Here is an 18,770-nt window from a genome sequence, read left to right as displayed (position 1 = left end):
CTGTGTATATTATGTAGGCAGTGGAAGTGAGAAAAGTATGTGCACTGACCAGACAGCAGTAATAAAATAATTGTGAAAGATTTATTATCAAAGGAAATAAAACGTAAGCTAATTTATAGCCTATTAACATTTTTTAAAATCAAACTACACTATTTGTGAATAGTTGCTTAGCACTGAAGACCATTATGTTCTGCTAAGGTCATGATGGCGGTCCAAATGTTACAATCTGTGTACTATTATGTCAGTAATGAAATGAAATAATGACAAACCCCAAATAAATAAAGCCCCAATAAAAGCTATAGCACGTTGCCCTTAAAATATCACAACATTGGTTTAGAGTAGAGTTAAATATTTCCTATAAAACAAAGCAATTAACCAATTCTGAAGATCTGTATTAACATTTTTCATCTTAAAAGTATTTTACGCTGTCTACATGTCAAACCACGCTGGAATGTCAAATTCTTTCATAACAGTTTGTTCATTCTTGTTTCCTATTCCATCCTTTCTCCACGTCTTGAAATGGTTCACATTCAAATGGCCAACAAATTTCTCAGTGTTCAGAAGGCACCCATTGGCTACTGTTTCTCAGAGTAAGAACCAGGAAGTGGCCTGGTCCAGGTCTTGGCACTGGAACTGCTGCAGCAGATCAGTTCAGGCTACAATGATTCCATAGCCAGGGATGTGTGTATCATTGATTGTAAAGCGCTCATGCTTGTGTATGACCACAATGGTATTGTGTAATTTAAAGTTCAATGTTTCTGGGAAGGCACAGAGATGCATAGGCGATCACTCAGTAGGTTTGCACAGATTGCCAGCTGTGGATGGTAGGAGTTGGCAGAGTCTCCAGTATCCAACAGTTAGTGGTTTAGCAAGTTCACATTAAGGCTTAATCTTCCACAGCTGTAAGAGAGACAACAAAGAGGGCACATTTAAAAACCCAGCATATATACTCACTTTTGGAAGTTAATGCACATGTGCCAGGAGGAAAACAACTCTGACAAAGGTGAAGATTCACTGTATGGCAAAAATATTAGTGTTAAGCAACAGCATTGTAGGATTAGAAGTGTCTCCACTCACTCGGATGTTGAAACCGAGCAGGTCGCTGACCACAGCGGAGACTGCAGACAGGATGACCACGCGTGTGATGTTATAGATGAGAGGGTTCACAGTCAGCCCCAGCAGTCGGAAGGGGGTGTCAAGCTCCTGTAAAAGGGTTGGTATGAAAACCCAGTCAGAGATGCTTTCACTGCACGTTATGCTGAATAAACAACTACCAGCCCAGTAGATTCTTTTTTATTTATTAGGATACATTTTTTTGACCCCCTTTTTCTCCCAAATTGGTAGTTACAGTCTTGTCCCATCGCTGAAACTTCCGTACGGACTCGGGAGAGGTGAAGGTCGAGAGCCATGCGTCCTTTGAAACACAACCCCGTCAAGCCGCACTGCTTCTTGACACAATGTCGCTTAACCCGGAAGCAAGCCACACCAATGTGTCGGAGGAAACACCTGGTGACCGTACACCTGGCGACCGTGTCATTGTGCATGCGTCTGGGAGGACATCCTGGCCGGCCAAACCCTCCCCAAACCCGGACGACGCTGGGCCAATTATGCGTCGCCTCATGGATCTCCCGGTTGCGGCCGGCTGCGATACAGCCCGGTATCAAACCTGGATCTGTAGTAACGCAGCTAGCACTGCGATGCAGTTCCTTAGACCGCTGTGTTACTCAGGAGGCCTCTCAGCTCAGTAGATTTGACTAAAGTCAAAAAAGTCATGATGGGCTGAAGTTGAGAGACATCCTTACTTTCATTAGTTTTGTTGCAAGCTTCAGAACATTGTTCACTATGTTCAAATTTTCTTTCTTGTTGGGCTTCTTTTCCATCTTAAGATACAAGTTGATCTGAAATAAGAAAATAATTGAGAGGGAGATGTATTAAAGTTTTTGCTTCAATAGAGTTGTAGCATAGATTTTTGTATCATACTTTTATTCTGAAACTATATTGAGTCATTATTACTGACAGTACCCCTTTAAGACTTTTATTGCAAAGCACTTAATTATTCCCAGAAGGCACCTGTGCATGTCCAGAGGGAAAGAGAAGAGCTTTGATGTTGATGTGAATCCTACCTGGCTGCGTTCTTGTGATCGGAGAACTACTTTACCCGTTGTAACCCACACGTCCTCCAGAGGAGATTGAATATAATATCCATGATTAAGAAATGAAGGTCGCAGAGGTGCTTGGTGTAGCTAGTATTAGCAATGTGTTTCTCCATCCAAGGCAGTGAACTACGGTGCATGTCTCAGCTAACACACGTTGGTGTGAGTGGACTGTTTCGGTAAACGTGTCCAAAGAGGACATTTGAAACATCACTAGCTTAATATCATAGCACATCTATGTTAAAGTAGTGAACACTCAACGGACATCATGCATTCATTGGCCAAAAACGACATCAATCAAGTTCTCTCAAACATCAAAGAGACACGCACATGCATTTCACTACTGCATTGAACTACCCCATTGTTTCTAGAAGCTTCTCCACGTGGAATACCCAGTTGTAGCTGGCTGTGCAACACATTTGGCAGAAAATTGTTTTCATCAGATGACAACAGAAGGGTAACACTATTTGGCTAGCAGCCACACAAGTAAGTTAGCTTACAATGAAAAAGCAAGGTATTTTTTGCAAAAACGATGCATGGCCATATTTCTAATGTTTATCACAAAAATAATGTAGCCGACAACATTTCCTGAAGTTTTGTTCGAAGTTAATCTTGCATTTTAACTTGCTACCAGAAAAAACTAAACTGGAGGAAAGTACCAGAGAAAAGTAGCCTACATCAGTCAGAACGCTGTCTGGTGATCCAATGACAAGAGCAAAGATATTTCATCCGAGTGTAGAAGTGCAACTGATGCACGAAATTAGTCCTTTTCCATTCATGATTTGGAGCGAACCCTGACTGAAGCCGAGCAGAATTTACAAGAAGAAGCATTTTAAAATCTGTGTTTATAAAATGCAGCAGATCTTTTTTTCTATCTTTCCCTTTCTGCGTAAAAAATGCAGAATCCTGCGTTAATGCGAACCTTGATTGTGTGTGTAGCAGGGGGCCTTACCTGTTCGGTAAGCAGCACTGACACGTTGCTGTATTTACAGTTGGTCTCGGAGCCCAGGGTGGCTAGGCGGAGCAGGAAGAGGATGAGAGAGGAACCCCACACCATGAGCTCCCAGTTGGTCTCAGAGTCCAGGAATGTGTGGTGACTGTTTAGGAGCTGGCAGTTAGATATAGAAAATGAGTACTCATTATCTTAAATCTATTCTGTTTGTACAGGTTGGAGCTTAACAAATGCACATTCGGTCTTATACAGGTATTTTTTTATGTGGATGGTAAATCATGGTGTGTTTACTGGAATCTTGTGTATTTATCAAACAAAGTATACTCTTTTTATAGATATGTCTGACCTGTGTACACAAGATGAAGGCGATAGAAAGGGCCAGGAGGAATATGGAGGAGACGATGACATCAACAGAACGCTGGGGCCCACGTCTCTGTGGTTAATAGGAAAACATATTTGGGGACATTTCAATGAGGGCAGGGGCTTCATCCTCCCCTAGTGGCAAAACCATACGTTGAAGTAAAGGCATCTGAGTAGTGAGAAGAACTCAGACCTTGAGGAAGGAGCGGAGCGACAGCCACATCTTAATGTTCTGCACATTCTTCAGCCTGAAGTGGGGTATTTCCGACTTTTTGGCCTTTCGTGCTGATGTGATGTGGTTGAAGAGTTTGGCGAAAACAAGCCTCTGTTGAAAGAGAAACAGCCACACCATTTACAGCGTATTCATTGTGTTGTAGTAAGTCTACAACAGTGGGACTAACATGCGGACCTGTTTGTAGGTCCTCTCTGCCACACACATCATGAAGAAGAAGATGCCTGTAAGGCAGAGCCTCTCCACAGTGGTGATGAAGAGGAAGGCGTAGGTCTTGGCGTCGGGTGGCCCCACCGCCATGACAGCCAGCTCAGCCAGAGACAGGGCGCTCAGGCGTGTCATGTCCAGCCGCTGTGCCAGGCGGAAGCCAAAGGGAAGCAGCACCAGTGTGGCAGTGACCAACCCCCCCAGGGCTAGGTAACCCATGCCCTGCTCCACCACCTTCACCTACAGACAAGATATCACCTCTGTTAGGAGGACAGAGTTATGGGGCACAGAGTACAGAGCCAGTATGGTGTTTCTATTTAAGAAACCCATTCCAGCCCTAAAGCATTACACACCAGCATTCACTCTGTATTGAACGTGTGTTAATTATACCAAAATGGCATCAGTGAGTGTAATGAAGTGGTCATAGGAGGTGTACCCGTGTGAGGATGATCCCACTGATCTCCAGTACTGACATGTCTGCTTTCTTGCACTCCCCCTGCTCCCAGATGATGGCACTGACCCGGTCTCTGGATGGGTGGCACGCCTGCAGCCACGATAGTTGGCCCTGTGAGGAGAAAAAGTTGGTGTGCTGATATACTAAGCCTTTTTGAGGTTACATATTAGGTGACAGGGTATGGTGGTGGAGACCCACCTGCTGTAGGTTCTCATCATCACTGCTGAGAGTGGTGGATGGGGGAAGAGTCAGGCCAGGGCAGTACCGCCCCTCCCCCTCACTGTCACTGCTGCCAGTGGAAGCGGAGTCAGGCCCTTGAAGAAGATCCTCCCACATAGTATCATCTGTGTCAGAGGCCGGGCGCGAGCCCTCGATCCTCAGGTGCTCCACTTCACGAGGGTTCACCTTAGTGTCCTTGGCACCTCCACTACTTTCCTCCTGTGCAAATAATAGGACTGGTCAAACTAAATGTCCACCTTTCACTCAGGCTACAAAGAGCAGGACTCACTGTCTTAGGGTTTACCTCAGGTGGTGAGGGATTTGAGAAGGAGTGAAGGTGTCTCTTCCTGAGGACAGTGGTAGGTGTTGGTCCAGCTACACTAGTGGGTGGTTTTGCTTCCTTATCATCCTCTTCCTCCTCACTGGAAAGCTCATCAGAGGCCCCAAAGCCTGACTTTCTCTGATTTGTCTGGACAACATCAAAAACAGAAATAGAATTAGCTGGATAAAACAGCAAATCCAGTGTCCCAAAATGTAAATCACAGACAAAAACCCAGCCTCTATACAAGTTTGCTAAGGCAACGCAAAGGAAACAAATGTTTGAAATTTGAAAAAAAGGAAAAACTGGAACTCTTTTAATGACTGCTTGACTCAAACAGTCATTGTTTTATGATCAGGTAAAGGATCTGATCATTGTTTGTTTGACCTTACCCTTCTCTCCTCTGATCTGTACAACCTTTGGTTTTCCTCTAGCTGCCAAAGCTGCAGCTCAGTGTCACCATCGTTCCCCTGTCCCTCTGTCCTCTTCAATCCTTTACCCTTCCTTAGCCTGAATGAAGGGTGAGAAAATAAGGGAACATGTTATACAGTGTGGGAGCAGTTTGCGCAAGTCTATAAAAGGATGTGTACGAACGGCATGTGTGTGAGCACCATGTTTGTGAACAGCATGCGTGTGAACAGCATGTTTGTGAACAGCATGTGTGTGTGTGTTAGCAGTGTGTGTGTGTTACTGGCAATAAGAACCATACCTCCTCCTGCGTGCAGGGCTGGTGCTGCTGCTGCTGACAGGACTGACTGAAGGGCTCCGGTTGGACTCTGTGGACACTATCTGGCAGTGCACTGTCCCCAGCAATAACATAAGACACATAGGCCCCAACTGCTCACTAGCACTGGCTGCAGGAACCTCCACGTACAACATTGCTGCAGCCACTACAGAGAGAAAGCCATTAATATACTATTTAGGGGACTGAGAGTTACAGACCCATTTAGGTTTATGAAAAAGTATATTGGATTCCACAGCATACATCTGCATCATTCCTAAAGTAAAGTTAAGGTGAGAGGTGAGTTTACCTTGCATGAAGTAGAGCAACAGGATACAGGTAGAGATGGACCTGGAGGTCACCTGGATCCACCACTGGAAGAAGAAGGGGAAGAGGAGCACCCTGACCAGGCCCTTACGGGTCAACGCCGTCCATGGACTATCGGGCTTGGCCTTGCCGAATGTAGATCCTGAAAAAGAAGAGAGACAATCTATAGCGTTGCATGCACCATATCCATCCAATAAGCAAATAGTGCAAATGAGCATACATATACACCTTGTAATAAATGGATACTCACCTCTTACTAAATCAACATCAATGAGGTCTGGCTTGACATGACCGGACCTCTTTGGTTTACAGTCCATGCCCTGTGTGAGAGACAGTTATCTTTCTAACAAATACTGATCACATATGCCATTAATCTAATTGCTGGTGAAATATGAGCATATTAGACCAAACATCATGAACTTACATTAAGTTCAGCCTGTTCCAGAGACTTCTCCCAAACCTGCTGATCATATGCACCGATCTGTTGACACATGGACACACTTCAGTTTTATTATACCATGTAAGGGATTTTAGACCCTCATTACATTGTCAGTAAATCCAGCATGTCTTACCTTCTCTTGATACCATGCTATTCTCGCCATTGTCTTATGATTGTGGTGAACACTCAGTGTCAGGTCATTTCAGAGGGGACACAGGGACAGATAAGATCTGGCTGCAACCCAGGCTTGTGTAACAACAAAAACAAAGGAGAGAACATTAGAGATTAAGCAAAAACAATGGCATTGTGGAGTACAATGGGCCCTTCCACAACATGTTCACTCAATACCAGAAATTACCACTGCTAGCTAATTGTAGCTTACTGTAGCACTTCATTGTGCTGCATGTACAATTGTTACCCCATTACAAAAAATAACTATATAGAAATTCAACTAATCTCAATTTAGCCCAAAGGATAATGTGGTTGAAGATAGGTGATACAATTGTTCAACTGTGTTCAGGTGAAACTCTGTACTAGTGATCATTCTAAAAACAGCCAGTAAAACCATCATCCCGGAGCAGTATCATCAAGCGGGATGTCGCAGTGTGATTTGCAAACTAGCTCTGCTTCGCCATCATTCATTCAACCTCCGCTATACTTTTCAACTCGTACAAAACACGTTGGAACTTGCCACCATTCAAAATAGGTAAACAGATTCGTGCCACATTTACATTATATAGATTAGAAACAAGTAACGTTAGCAAGCTAGCTACCATTAAACAAAGAGTTATCTCGCCAGCTCTTCTTCAGCCCAGGAGTGGCGCGCGGCTCGACGACGTAAACTATCCAGTTAACGTGAGCAGCATCTCACCTGTAGGGATTGCAATGATTTATGAGTAACTCTCTTTTACTGCAGTTATCAAAACGATTTCACCAATCGTTGCTATCAGTTGTATTTGAAGTCGAATTCCCAGGAATGCACACCGAAACAACTCTTTTTAGGCTCTTGCACTTCCTTTTTCCGGGTTGATCGGAGCCTGCTTGTTTGTTGACATTTCTGTCAGAACTGTCAAATCTGTGCAGCCAACCGCTGCGCGTGTGGCCTGTGGAAACTCCACATTCCAATGGAAAACCTGTGACAGCTAGAGCGTACTCCACAATAAAATATATGCGTATGGAATACAGTAAAAAATAAATAGCTACATAGAACAGAATAGAAAATATTTTTTTATTATTTTTTTGTAAATATTATGTTCATTTCCATTGCATTTCATATAGCTATATTTATTTTAAAAAGTATAGCTGGACGACATTGTTGTAATTTATGCTAGTGCATTTGCCGTCTATCTTCACAGTTCCTTACTTGTCCAATATAATGATAATATAGTTTCAAACCTCAGGTCAGACTAGTTCAATCTAAAATCCTGAAAACTGTCAATAATTTACACAAATAAATAAAATGCCTATAAGAAGTAGGCTACATAGGCATAATCACACAAATTAATCACAGCAAAACCCTCCATGAGGTATTAATAGCCCCAGAAAAAGAAAATAAATCTGCCCAGAATTTTGGGAGTATTTTACATCTTGTCATTGGAGTCCTGGGTGTCGACTGATGGCTGCTCTTGGTCAGCTGCCACGCACACCAACTTACTCTTGACCTTCTTATTGGAGCTGATGATGAAAAAGGGGCTGAGACAGGCATAACAGGAGGAGAAGAAGATCTTCATGTCAGCTACCACTGGAGACACCTTATCTATCGTCAGCATGTAAATCCAGATGATATTGTCTATGCCGAAGAATACAACATACAACACCACCAGGGTGATCACTGTCTTGGCAGCCCTAGTCTCAGCTCCTCCACCCTGGGATGATCGTCGGATGCTTCTCACCTGGCGGCTGTGACGGTGGAGGAGGAGAAGGATGTAGCCACTGGACCACAACATGAGCCCCACAAAGACAAAGTCCCGTGTAGAGACAACCACTCCATTGATCTTGTAGGACAGCCTGTCCCTAAAGTCCACATGGCAGAAGCCCAGGTTGAGGGTGAAGGCAGGCACCGTGCCGTTGCGAGGGGCAATAGAGAAAAGTGGAGCTGCGAAGCATACAGCCATGTTGAAGAGCCACAGCCCTGCAATGGTGGGCACGATGAGCCTGGGAAGCCGGGCCTTAAGCCTGGACAAACAGGGTCCACCTGCAGGGGCGATGGTCACTGCCTGGAACACACTGAGCATACAGGTGATGCACACTGACAGAGCCCGGGCGATGCGGTAGGTGTAGATGACCACCTTGCAGCCCGGGTCATTCAGCAGGTCACGCAGGCCAAACACAGTCATAGTCTGGGGGACGCAGCGGGTGAGGAGCAGCAGCAGGTCAACGAAGGCTAGGTGGCAGAGAATTATGTCCACAGGCTGGAGTCGGTACTCAGAGTAGACGACCTGGGTGTAGGCCAGCAGCACCAGGGTGTTCCCCAGGAACCCTAACCCTGTTTGCAACAGGAAGGACACCCCTTTGATGGTGACACAGAGATCCAACATGATACTTAACTTGGGTACCACACTGAAGAATAGAGACAGAAAATGAAGTTTGTTAAACAGATTTATGAATACACCAACTGTGAAAAAATGTTACTTATTGCACTCTCTATTAGACTAGGATTGCAGAAGCATATTCTTACCTGCAACTATTGATAAAGAAGCATGAACACAGTATTGAGCATTCATTGTGGTTAATTGCCCCTGTAATTTCAATATATAGCATGTTCTAGTCTGTGGGGATTATTAGGGGACAACATTAGAACACTCACCCCACCCCTCCTAAAGATGTAAGAACCACTACAATATGTAAACAAGAATAAGAACAACTCTACATGTTTTTGATGGCAGCAATCAATGGCCATATTCTATTGGAACTTCAATTAAAGAAAAAAAAGTAATAATTTGGCAAAACTAGTCAAGGGGTAAGATTCAGTCTTAGTGTTCCCATACCCCAGCAGAGGTATTTTTTATTGTTGATGTAAAAGCAGCTTGATGAAGCTATTAGGAAGTCATTTAGAGGTTTTAACATGCACAGCTGGCCCCTTACACTGCTCTCATCTGTTCTCTCCTGTCCTGGGAGTATGTCACCTTGGCACACAGCAGCACAGGTCATTATCCAGCAATAACAGATGTCTGTTCTAATTGGGAGCAATGGGAGAGTAACCTTATATTCTGATGTTCTATTCTCTATTCTTAATACTGCTTTATTCACTTACACTCTTAGAAAAAAAGGGTTCCAAAAGGGTTCTTTGCAGAGGGATAAGATTCTACCAAGAACCGTTTTGATCAGAAGAACCCTTTTTGGAAGACAAGGGTTCTTTGTAAGGCAAAGGGTTCTACAGAGAACCTTTAACATCCTAAGAACTGTTTTTGGAAGTCTCAGTATTCAAAATTCCCTACCTGGCAGTCATACTGAATGCAGGTTGAGGGTGATTAACAATTTCACTTGTTGGATATCCTAACTATGGCTGGATTCCAATAGGAATTACATATCACTTTGCAAGCCAGCATAATGTGACGCGCAGGCCTGATGTGGCCAGTAAACCCGTGTTAGGGTATAACTAGGCACTCAAAGAAAGGCATTATGATACACAGTATATAATGTATTGCCATATATAATAACATTTTAAAGGCAAATAAGGCTGGTGAAATCGTTCATTGTGGGTTCTAGAAATAACCATATACAGTGTTTTTTTTGAAGAACCCTACACAGAGGGTTCTAGATAGAACCATCTGTAAAGGGTTCTACCCAGCACCAAAAGGGTTAACTTATGGGGACAAACCGAAGAACCCTGTATGGTTCTACTTAGAGTTTTCCAAAACAATCATCCTGTTCCACCAATACTCTTCTGCACTATGCAATCCAGACAGTGTACATTTGTAATTAAGTGTTGCTCCAATAATGTGTCATTTAGACTGCACAGCCCTTTGACTAATAGTCAAACTTAGAAGAAAGTCAACCAATACTGAAGAATCCTTGATAAAGGCGAAGGTGACATTTTAATTTAATTTGCTAAACACATCCTGGAAGCACTCTCTGGGTTACATAATGTAAAGGTGTTATTTCCCCATGTGTGTATCAAAATGTTTATATGAGTACAGGACTAATTAAAGAGCAGGCTCATGCATGTTCTTCTCTGGGGATTTGATCATGTGTTCCAAGTCAGTGAGCAGACGGTTTTAATGTGTTTCCTCCAAAGACCAGACCCCCCCCGCTTCTAATTACTTTATTGATCCATTATTCATTGCCTCAGAGGTTGTCACAAACTACAGATGACTGTTGAAAATCTCTAAAAGCTACTCTGTTCACCAAGTTATTTACTCTCCTGTCCTGTTTCTTCTGCCACCCTACTCGTATCCCCATCGCTCTCTGTGGGAGACATTATGTCTTATTAAAGACTAATGAGGAGGGGTAGAGGTGTACACTAATATGTATACACTCCTTGGAGTGGGATCCACTTACAGGGAGATATATTTTTTTTAAACTTCTTATGTGTTTTTATAGAGCATGGTGTCTTGCTTAAGCATCACTTTCATCTCTGACAGAGGTGACAATGACAGTGAGACGTCAATGACATCAATAACAACATACAGGAACTCAAGTCCTTCTGTTCACCTGACTTAGAATTCCTCACAATCAAATGTCGACGGCATTATCTACCAATTATCTCTTCAATTATAATCACAGCCGCATATACCCCCCCCTCCCCCAAGCAGACACATCGATGGCCCTGAACAAACTTTATTGGACTCTATGTAAACTGGAAATCACATATCCTGAGGCTGCATTCATTGTAGCTGGGGATTTTAACAACAATATCGATTGTTCAACCAGGGCTTGTAAAACCCTGGATCATTGTTATTCTAACTTTATTCTAACGACGCATATAAGGCTCTCCCCTGCCCTCCTTTCGGAAAAGCTGACCACGACTCCATTTTGTTGCTCCTGCCTATAGACAGAGACTAAAACAGGAAGCTCCCGCGCTCAGGTATGTTCAATGTTGGTCCGACCAATCAGATTCCACGCTTAAAGATTGCTTCGATCACGTGGATTGGGATATGTTCCGCATTGCGTTAAACAACATTGACGAATACACTGATTGGGTGAGCGAGTTTATTAGAAAGTGCATCGGAGATGTCGTACCCACAGCAACTATTAAAACATTCCCAAATCAGAAACCGTGGATTGATGGCAGCATTCTCGCGAAACTGAAAGCGCAACCACTGCTTTTAACCAGGGCAAGGTGACAGGAAACAATCGAGAGCATCCTGTCGGGCTGTATCACCGCCTGGTATGGCAACTGCTCCGCCCACAACCGTAAGGCTCTCTAGAGGGTAGTGAGGTCTGCACAACGCATCACCGGGGGCAAACTACCTGCCTTCCAGGACACCTACACCACCCGATGTCACAGGAAGGCCATAAAGATCATCAAGGACAACAACCACCCGAGCCACTGCCTGTTCACCCCGCTATCATTCAGAAGACGAGGTCAGTACAGGTGTTTCAAAGCAGGGACAGAGGGACTGAAAAACAGCTTCTATCTCAAGGCCACCAGACTGTTAAACAGCCACCACTAACATTGCGTGGCTGCTGTCAACATACTGACTCAACTCCAGCCACTTTAATAATGGAAAAATTGATGTAAAAAATGTATCACTAGCCACTTTAAACAATGCCTCTTATATATGTTTACATACCCTACAATACTCATCTCATATGTATATACTGTACTCGATACCATCTACTGCATCTTGCCTATGCCGTTCATATTCTTCCTTTCTTTACACTTGTGTGTATAAGGTAGTTGTTGTGAAATTGTTAGGTTAGATTACTGCATTGTCGGAACTAGAAGCACAATTTCGCTACACTTGCATTAACATCTGCTAACCATGTGTATGTGACAAATAAAATTTGATTTGAAACATGCTCTTTGTTTCACTTGTTACTGATTTCATTACAAGCATCAATCACAAAGTAAAGCAAACCACACAGTGCTCATATATTATGTCATGTTCTGACCATAGTTCTTTTGTGTTTTCCTTGTTTAGTGTTGTTCAGGACATGAGCTGGGTGGGCATTCTATGTTGTGTGTCTAGTTTGTCCGTTTCTATGTATGTCCTGATATGGTTCTCAATCAGAGGCAGGTGTTAGTCATTGTCTCTGATTGGGAACCATATTTAGGTAGCTTGTTTTGTGTTGGGGTTTGTGGGTGGTTGTTTCCTGTCTTTGTGTTCTCTGCACCAGATAGGATTGTTTTGGGTTTTGCCACGTTTGTTATTTTGTATTTGTGTAGTGTTATCGACTTTTATTAAACATGTTGAACACGAACTATGCTGCATTTTGGTCCTCCTCTCCTTCGATGGAAGAAAGCCGTTACAGACCCACCCACCACAACAGGACCAAGCAGCGTGGTGACAGGCAGGAGCAGCGCAAGGAGGAATGGACATGGGCGGACGAGTTGGACGGAAAAGGACCCTGGGCACAGCCAGGAGAATATCGCCGCCCCAAAGAAGAGCTGGAGGCAGCGAAGGCGGAGAGGTGCTGGTATGAGGAGGCAGCACGGCGGTGCGGATGGAAGCCCGAGAGTCAGCCCCAAAAATGTCTTGTGGCGAAGCCAGGTAGGAGACCTGCGCCAACTTCCTGTGCTTACCGGAGGGCGAGAGAGACCGGGCAGGCACCATGTTATGCTGTGGAGCGCACGGTGTCCCCAGTGGGGGTGCATAGCCCAGTGCGGTACATACCAGCTCCTCGTATCGGCCGGGCTAGAGTGGGCATCGAGCCAGGTGCCATGAAGCCAGCTCTACGTACCTGGTCTCCAGTGCGTCTCCTTGGGCCGGCGTACATGGCACCAGCCTTACACCTGGTGTCCCCGGTTCGCCTGCACAGCCCAGTGCGGGCTATTCCACCTCTCCACACTGGAATGCTCCCGGTCGCCCTGCAACCAGGTAAGGTTGGGCAGGCTCGGTGCTCAAGAGCTCCAGTGTGCCTGCACGGTCCGGTCTATCCAGTGCCACCTCCACGCACCAGCCCTCCGGTGGCAGCCCCCCGCACCAAGCTGTCTCTCCGTCTCAGCCCTACAGGTGCTCCCGCCTGTCCGGAGCCGCCAGAGTCTCCCGCCTGCAAGGAGCCGCCAGAGTCTCCCGCCTGCAAGGAGCCGCCAGAGTCTCCCGCCTGCAAGGAGCCGCCAGAGTCTCCCGCCTGCAAGGAGCCGCCAGAGTCTCCCGCCTGCAAGGAGCCGCCAGAGTCTCCCGCCTGCAAGGAGCCGCCAGAGTCTCCCGCCTGCAAGGAGCCGCCAGAGTCTCCCGCCTGCAAGGAGCCGCCAGAGTCTCCCGCCTGCAAGGAGCCGCCAGAGTCTCCCGCCTGCAAGGAGCCGCCAGAGTCTCCCGCCTGCAAGGAGCCGCCAGAGTCTCCCGCCTGCAAGGAGCCGCCAGAGTCTCCCGCCTGCAAGGAGCCACATCTCAGTCCGGAGGAGTTTCCTCAGTCATGAGGCGCTCCTCAGTCCAGTGGGGCCATTTGTTAGGGTTCCTAGGCCAAGGTCGGCGGCGAGGGTCGCCACTCAAAGGACGCTGAGGAGGTGGACAAAGACAATGGTGGAGTGGGGTCCACGTCCAGTGCCAGAGCCGCCACCGTGGACAGATACCCACCCAGACCCTCCCCTATAGGTTTAGGTTGTGCGGTCAGAGTCCGCACCTTGGGTGGGGGTACTACTGTCATGTTCTGACCATAGTTCTTTTGTGTTTTCCTTGTTTTAGAGTTGGTCAGGACGTGAGCTGGGTGGGCATTCTATGTTGTGTGTCTAGTTTGTCCGTTTCTATGTATATCCTGATATGGTTCTCAATCAGAGGCAGGTGTTAGTCATTGTCTCTGATTGGGAACCATATTTAGGTAGCTTGTTTTGTGTTGGGGTTTGTGGGTGGTTGTTTCCTGTCTTTGTGTTCTCTGCACCAGATAGGACTGTTTCTGGTTTTGCCACGTTTGTTATTTTGTATTTGTGTAGTGTTATCGTCTTTTATTAAACATGTTGAACACGAACTACGCTGCATTTTCGTCCTCTCCTTCGACGGAAGAAAGCCGTTACACATTATTTCTCAGTTTGGTGTAATCATTTTACTCCTAGGTCAGTACCACAGTATGAGTCATTACCCATAAAACCTCAGGGGTGAAACAAGGAAATGGTTCCAATCGTTTTTCCGCCATTCATTTTTCCCGTAGGGGATTTTAGAAACACTTAAAAGAAGGACTGTGTTTTGTGTAGGCTTACCCTGGTGTGACGTATTGATAACCGTGTAAATCCCTCTAGGACAAGGGGACTTTTATCAATAAATTTGCCTGTAATTAACGCCTCAAAAGTTCAATTCTAATTAGCTACTAATGTGTCTATCATAAAGAACTACAAATGCCATGATGATCTGGACAAGACTGCCAAATTGAGGCAAAGGTAAGAACCTCTGAATTAATTATCTAATGTTAGCTACATTTCGTAATGAATACATTTATACATTTCTTGACAATTCTGTGAACTGTCTTCTGCAAGTCTTAAATTGACACAATACCTGTTAGCAAAGGTATCAGCTAGAGATAACGTGCAGGGATTTGTAGTCTTCCATGATGTCTACTTTGATGCTAGCATTTTTAAATCAGAGTAAATAGAGCCCAAATACAATTGATAAAACTCACTTTGACTGAGAGAGATTGACATGGTTATCAAAACGTCACACCAGGGTAAGTCTATAGAAAACAGACATTATTTGAAGTGTTTCTAAAAATTCCCCATGGGAAAAATGAATGGTGGAAAAACAATTGGATCCATTTCCCTGTTTGACCGCTAGGTTTTGTGTATTAGTACACCTCCACTCTGGGGCTCTATGGCAAAAATGATACACTTATCTATCTTGTCACATCTTTCTCCATAGGGGGGCACTGTAGCCTTGTTAGTCCTTACCTGGACCATAGCAGAAAGCAATTCAAAGGAACCATAGAAATAGAGCAGTAGATCTAGTCCATGAGTATTGAAAGTGACCGGTCTGGCTGGGAATGCATTGAGCCCATTGAGATACTTCTTGAGACCTACAGTATATTTCCATTCTGGCTGACTGTCCTCAGTCCTAATCATATGTTTTGGTGCCATATGGACACAGCTGGAAAATATGCAGTCATCTGTATTGATATCAGGTAATTGGAGGGAGACTGAAAAGCAGCCTAAAGTCAGTGGACCATGCTGATCACTCCCCACGGCAACTGAACCACTCTAGGAGTATAAGAATACGAGGAAACTCACTAGACATGGGGACTTTGGTCTGTTTTACAAACAGACTTGTGATCTACAGACTCCAACTGCATCATAAAGCATACCCCTCAGGTAAGATAACTAATGAATGCAATGGCCTTCTGAGATGATTGAATATATTGACAAATACTGATAGGCCTATGACATATTTTCATATCCTTCATCCCTGCAGCCATGGAATCAGAGGAGATGGTCCGGGGAATGCTGTACCTGTCTCTCACTGTGGTTGGAGTTCCAGGAAACATTGCTGTCATCGTGGCATTCCTCCTGGCACTGTACCAGGAGCATCAGCTTCTTCCTGCTGACGCCATTGTGCTGCACCTGGCCTGTGCCAACCTGCTGGTGGTAAGCGTGCGCTGTCTGCTGGAGACCCTGGCCACCTTCCGCCTGGTCAACATCTTCGGGGATACGGGCTGCCAGGGGGTGATCTTTGTCTACCGTACGTCTCGCTCCCTCTCCATCTGGCTCACCTTTGTGCTGAGTGCCTACCAGTGCCTGAGCATCGCTACTCCCGGCTCCCGCTGGGCCTCCATCCGTGTCCTGGTGGCTCGCTACCTGGCAGTGATCTTCCTCACTCTTTGGGTCATCAATACCTCCATGAGCTCGGCAGCCATAGCCTTCTCCCTGGGCTCCCGGAATGACTCGGTCAACATGCAGCACAGCATTAATGTTCAATTCTGCTATGTTCGCTTTCCTACTATGCAGTCCAAACAGGTGAACGGGGCTGTCCAGGTAGGGAGGGACGTGGTACCTATGGGCATGATGACCCTGGCCAGTCTGGTCATCCTTTTGTTCCTGTACCGCTACAGCCAGCAGGTGAAGGGACTCCGCAGCAGCTCTGGGGCCAGCGGTGGGGCAGAGCAGCGGGCGGCTAAGGCTGTAGTGGCCTTGGTGACCCTGTATGTGGTCCTCTATGGGGTGGATAATGGACTGTGGGTATACACCCTCACAGTGAGGAAGACCATGAACTCCTCACTGATCTCAGACCTGCGCATATTCTTCTCGTCGCTGTATGCAGCGCTCAGCCCCCTGGTGATCATAGCCACCAACAGGAAGGTGAACAGCAGGCTGAGGTGTGTGGTGCAGGAGAGGCCCGTTCAGGACAAAGTCACTACACTATCTACTGTGTGAGTTAGGGACTTATTTTAGTAAGATGGTAACAAAGATGAAGAATGTTGATTATAAATTAATTATGTTGCTATTAGAATATGGAGTAGAAAACACATAGACCTAACATTGTACGTTGTTAAAGGCGTGGCAAAAGTATCTTGACCTCTTGTACTAACATTTTTTAAGAACTTTTCTTCTGTTTAATATTGTTTAATATACTGTATAAAGTTAATGTTTGAGCTGTTTTGATTATTATGTGGAAAAGTTGGTGGCAAGCTTGGATTGATGGAACTCAAAGGTCATGAAACCAATATATTGCTACAAATGTGCCTAGAACATGCCTACAAATTTAAAAATGAGCATCACAAGTAGTGTTTGAGCCTTTTCTGTCAAAGTCCTATTAGTGAAATTGCCATGATATTAATCATTCCATATTTGTCCTGTTATCGCTTTGTTTGTTCATTCATTATGTTCCTTCATCTTAATTGGATGGAAACATTATAACTGGATGACTAACAGCACACTATAGCTGTCAAATGACTTCCAGCAGTCTCTTTCATTGTTATTAACGATTTGAATGAGATCTGTGAAGCGTCACACTGCTAATGAAGGTAGTTAATTGCCCCACAGAGACCCAGGTACAGTCGCATGAGAAAACCAACTCTCTTTAGAACAAGAAAGATTCACTCTGAATATAAATATCTGATGTAAATGTGAAAAGGATGGTTTTCATTTATAGGTCAAATAATAAAGATGAGACTATTAAGATAATAGTATATGATTGGTTGACATTATAAATGTAGACATTTCCATCAAATTAGATGTTAGATTAAGTTGCATGAGCTTTTATACCCTTGATTGACTGACTTGCTAGGGGTGATATTTGCCATTTGCATGTAGTTATATTCCACTTCCGGAATACAAAGGCTGAGTAAAATGGACTCGGAGGGGTGGGGTTAGGGGTGTCTGTATGACAACTTCAAAACCTTGATTTATGTACAAAGAGTGAGTCATCAAATTGCAATTACTACAAACATTTTATGTATTCTTTGTAAGGGCTTTGAATTGTGTATACCCTAGCCACATATATTCAAATGTTGTGTGTTGGATGCAACTTGTTTTTTTAGATGCATTTATAGCAGTAGAGTATGGCAGGTCACAAAACTGCCATGAATGTATAATGTTAATGAACAAAAATCTGACCTTGCCCACCATGTTCGTGTAGAGATTGCAACTGTGTCATACACCAATCGATAAACATAATCATTCCTTAAATCTAATGCAGGAAATAACACGTTATTCATGTTTGCACCTCTCTGTTAGGCTTTTACTGATCTATGTAAAAAAAAAAATGTTTCTGTCATAATGCTGTATCATAATCTATAGCAACATACACTATGTCTGCAGTACAATGGTCCAAACTATTTTCCGAACAGGGCTAGATCTTGTCTGTAAATTCAGGTAAAATCCTGCTAAGTTACTGATTTGAGTCAAGATTCAGAGCAAAGAATCCAACTCTCCAAATATTTTCTCTTGATGATAAACTCCATGTTTCTTACTCTTCATACCACTGAAATCTGATTGGTTCATGACACAGACTCCGGTGGAATGAAGGATAGAATGCATGGATAATTCCAGTCAGCCTATGGGTCTTTTCCTTCATTCGCCCCAATTCAAAGCAGTGTACTCCTTGGATCCTTGTCAGAAAACAAAATCACAAAATTAGTCAAAATGGAACATTAGACACTGAGGAAAACCTGAGGAGTGAAGAATTACATACAGTTCACTCCATGTGTCTGTGTATTGTGTGTGGGCCTCTGTGTAGGTGTGCCAGCCTCTCACTGCACAAGATGCAACCTGCTCCTGTACTGTTCCATTCCTTCAGTGTTTTCCAGGCCCTGGTGAATGCCTTATCCCTGTTAGACATTGGTAGAGGTGGGGCTTAAGCTTCT

At 44.5% G+C, this 18,770-nt stretch overlaps 3 protein-coding genes across 4 annotated transcripts; 1 reads left to right on the top strand and 2 right to left on the bottom strand.

Annotated features, from left to right (window-relative positions):
* Positions 1-62: 62 nt before the first annotated feature.
* On the bottom strand, positions 63-7,440 carry LOC112218726 (protein PHTF2). Of its 2 annotated transcripts, none has more exons than XM_024379786.2 (17): positions 7,157-7,440; positions 6,517-6,629; positions 6,369-6,425; positions 6,195-6,264; positions 5,928-6,086; positions 5,606-5,786; positions 5,289-5,406; positions 4,882-5,046; positions 4,557-4,796; positions 4,341-4,469; positions 3,875-4,144; positions 3,659-3,790; positions 3,452-3,538; positions 3,106-3,261; positions 1,803-1,898; positions 1,078-1,203; positions 63-900 (listed from the first exon to the last, which is right to left on the bottom strand). In XM_024379786.2, exons 2-17 carry the CDS (start codon positions 6,544-6,546, stop codon positions 880-882), a joined length of 2,037 nt encoding a protein of 678 aa, XP_024235554.1. In that variant the 5' UTR covers positions 6,547-6,629; positions 7,157-7,440; the 3' UTR covers positions 63-879. The 2 variants fall into 2 exon arrangements, with proteins under 2 accessions (XP_024235554.1, XP_024235564.1); XM_024379796.2 differs by having other exon boundaries at positions 7,255-7,440.
* Positions 7,441-7,790: 350 nt separating this feature from the next.
* Positions 7,791-8,939, bottom strand: LOC112262388 (olfactory receptor class A-like protein 1). Its single transcript, XM_024438050.2, has one exon. The coding sequence runs from the start codon at positions 8,918-8,920 to the stop codon at positions 7,964-7,966; it is 957 nt and encodes a 318-aa protein (XP_024293818.1). The 5' UTR covers positions 8,921-8,939; the 3' UTR covers positions 7,791-7,963.
* Positions 8,940-15,882: 6,943 nt separating this feature from the next.
* On the top strand, positions 15,883-17,682 carry LOC112262396 (olfactory receptor class A-like protein 1). The gene has a single exon (XM_024438058.2). The coding sequence runs from the start codon at positions 15,883-15,885 to the stop codon at positions 16,837-16,839; it is 957 nt and encodes a 318-aa protein (XP_024293826.1). The 3' UTR covers positions 16,840-17,682.
* Positions 17,683-18,770: the final 1,088 nt, after the last annotated feature.

The sequence above is a fragment of the Oncorhynchus tshawytscha genome, linkage group LG02 (assembly GCF_018296145.1).
Source record: "Oncorhynchus tshawytscha isolate Ot180627B linkage group LG02, Otsh_v2.0, whole genome shotgun sequence".
In the NCBI taxonomy this organism is placed as follows: Eukaryota; Metazoa; Chordata; class Actinopteri; order Salmoniformes; family Salmonidae; genus Oncorhynchus; species Oncorhynchus tshawytscha.
The sequence above is the reverse complement of the archived record's forward strand: the minus strand, read 5'-3'. Positions and strand labels throughout refer to the sequence as shown.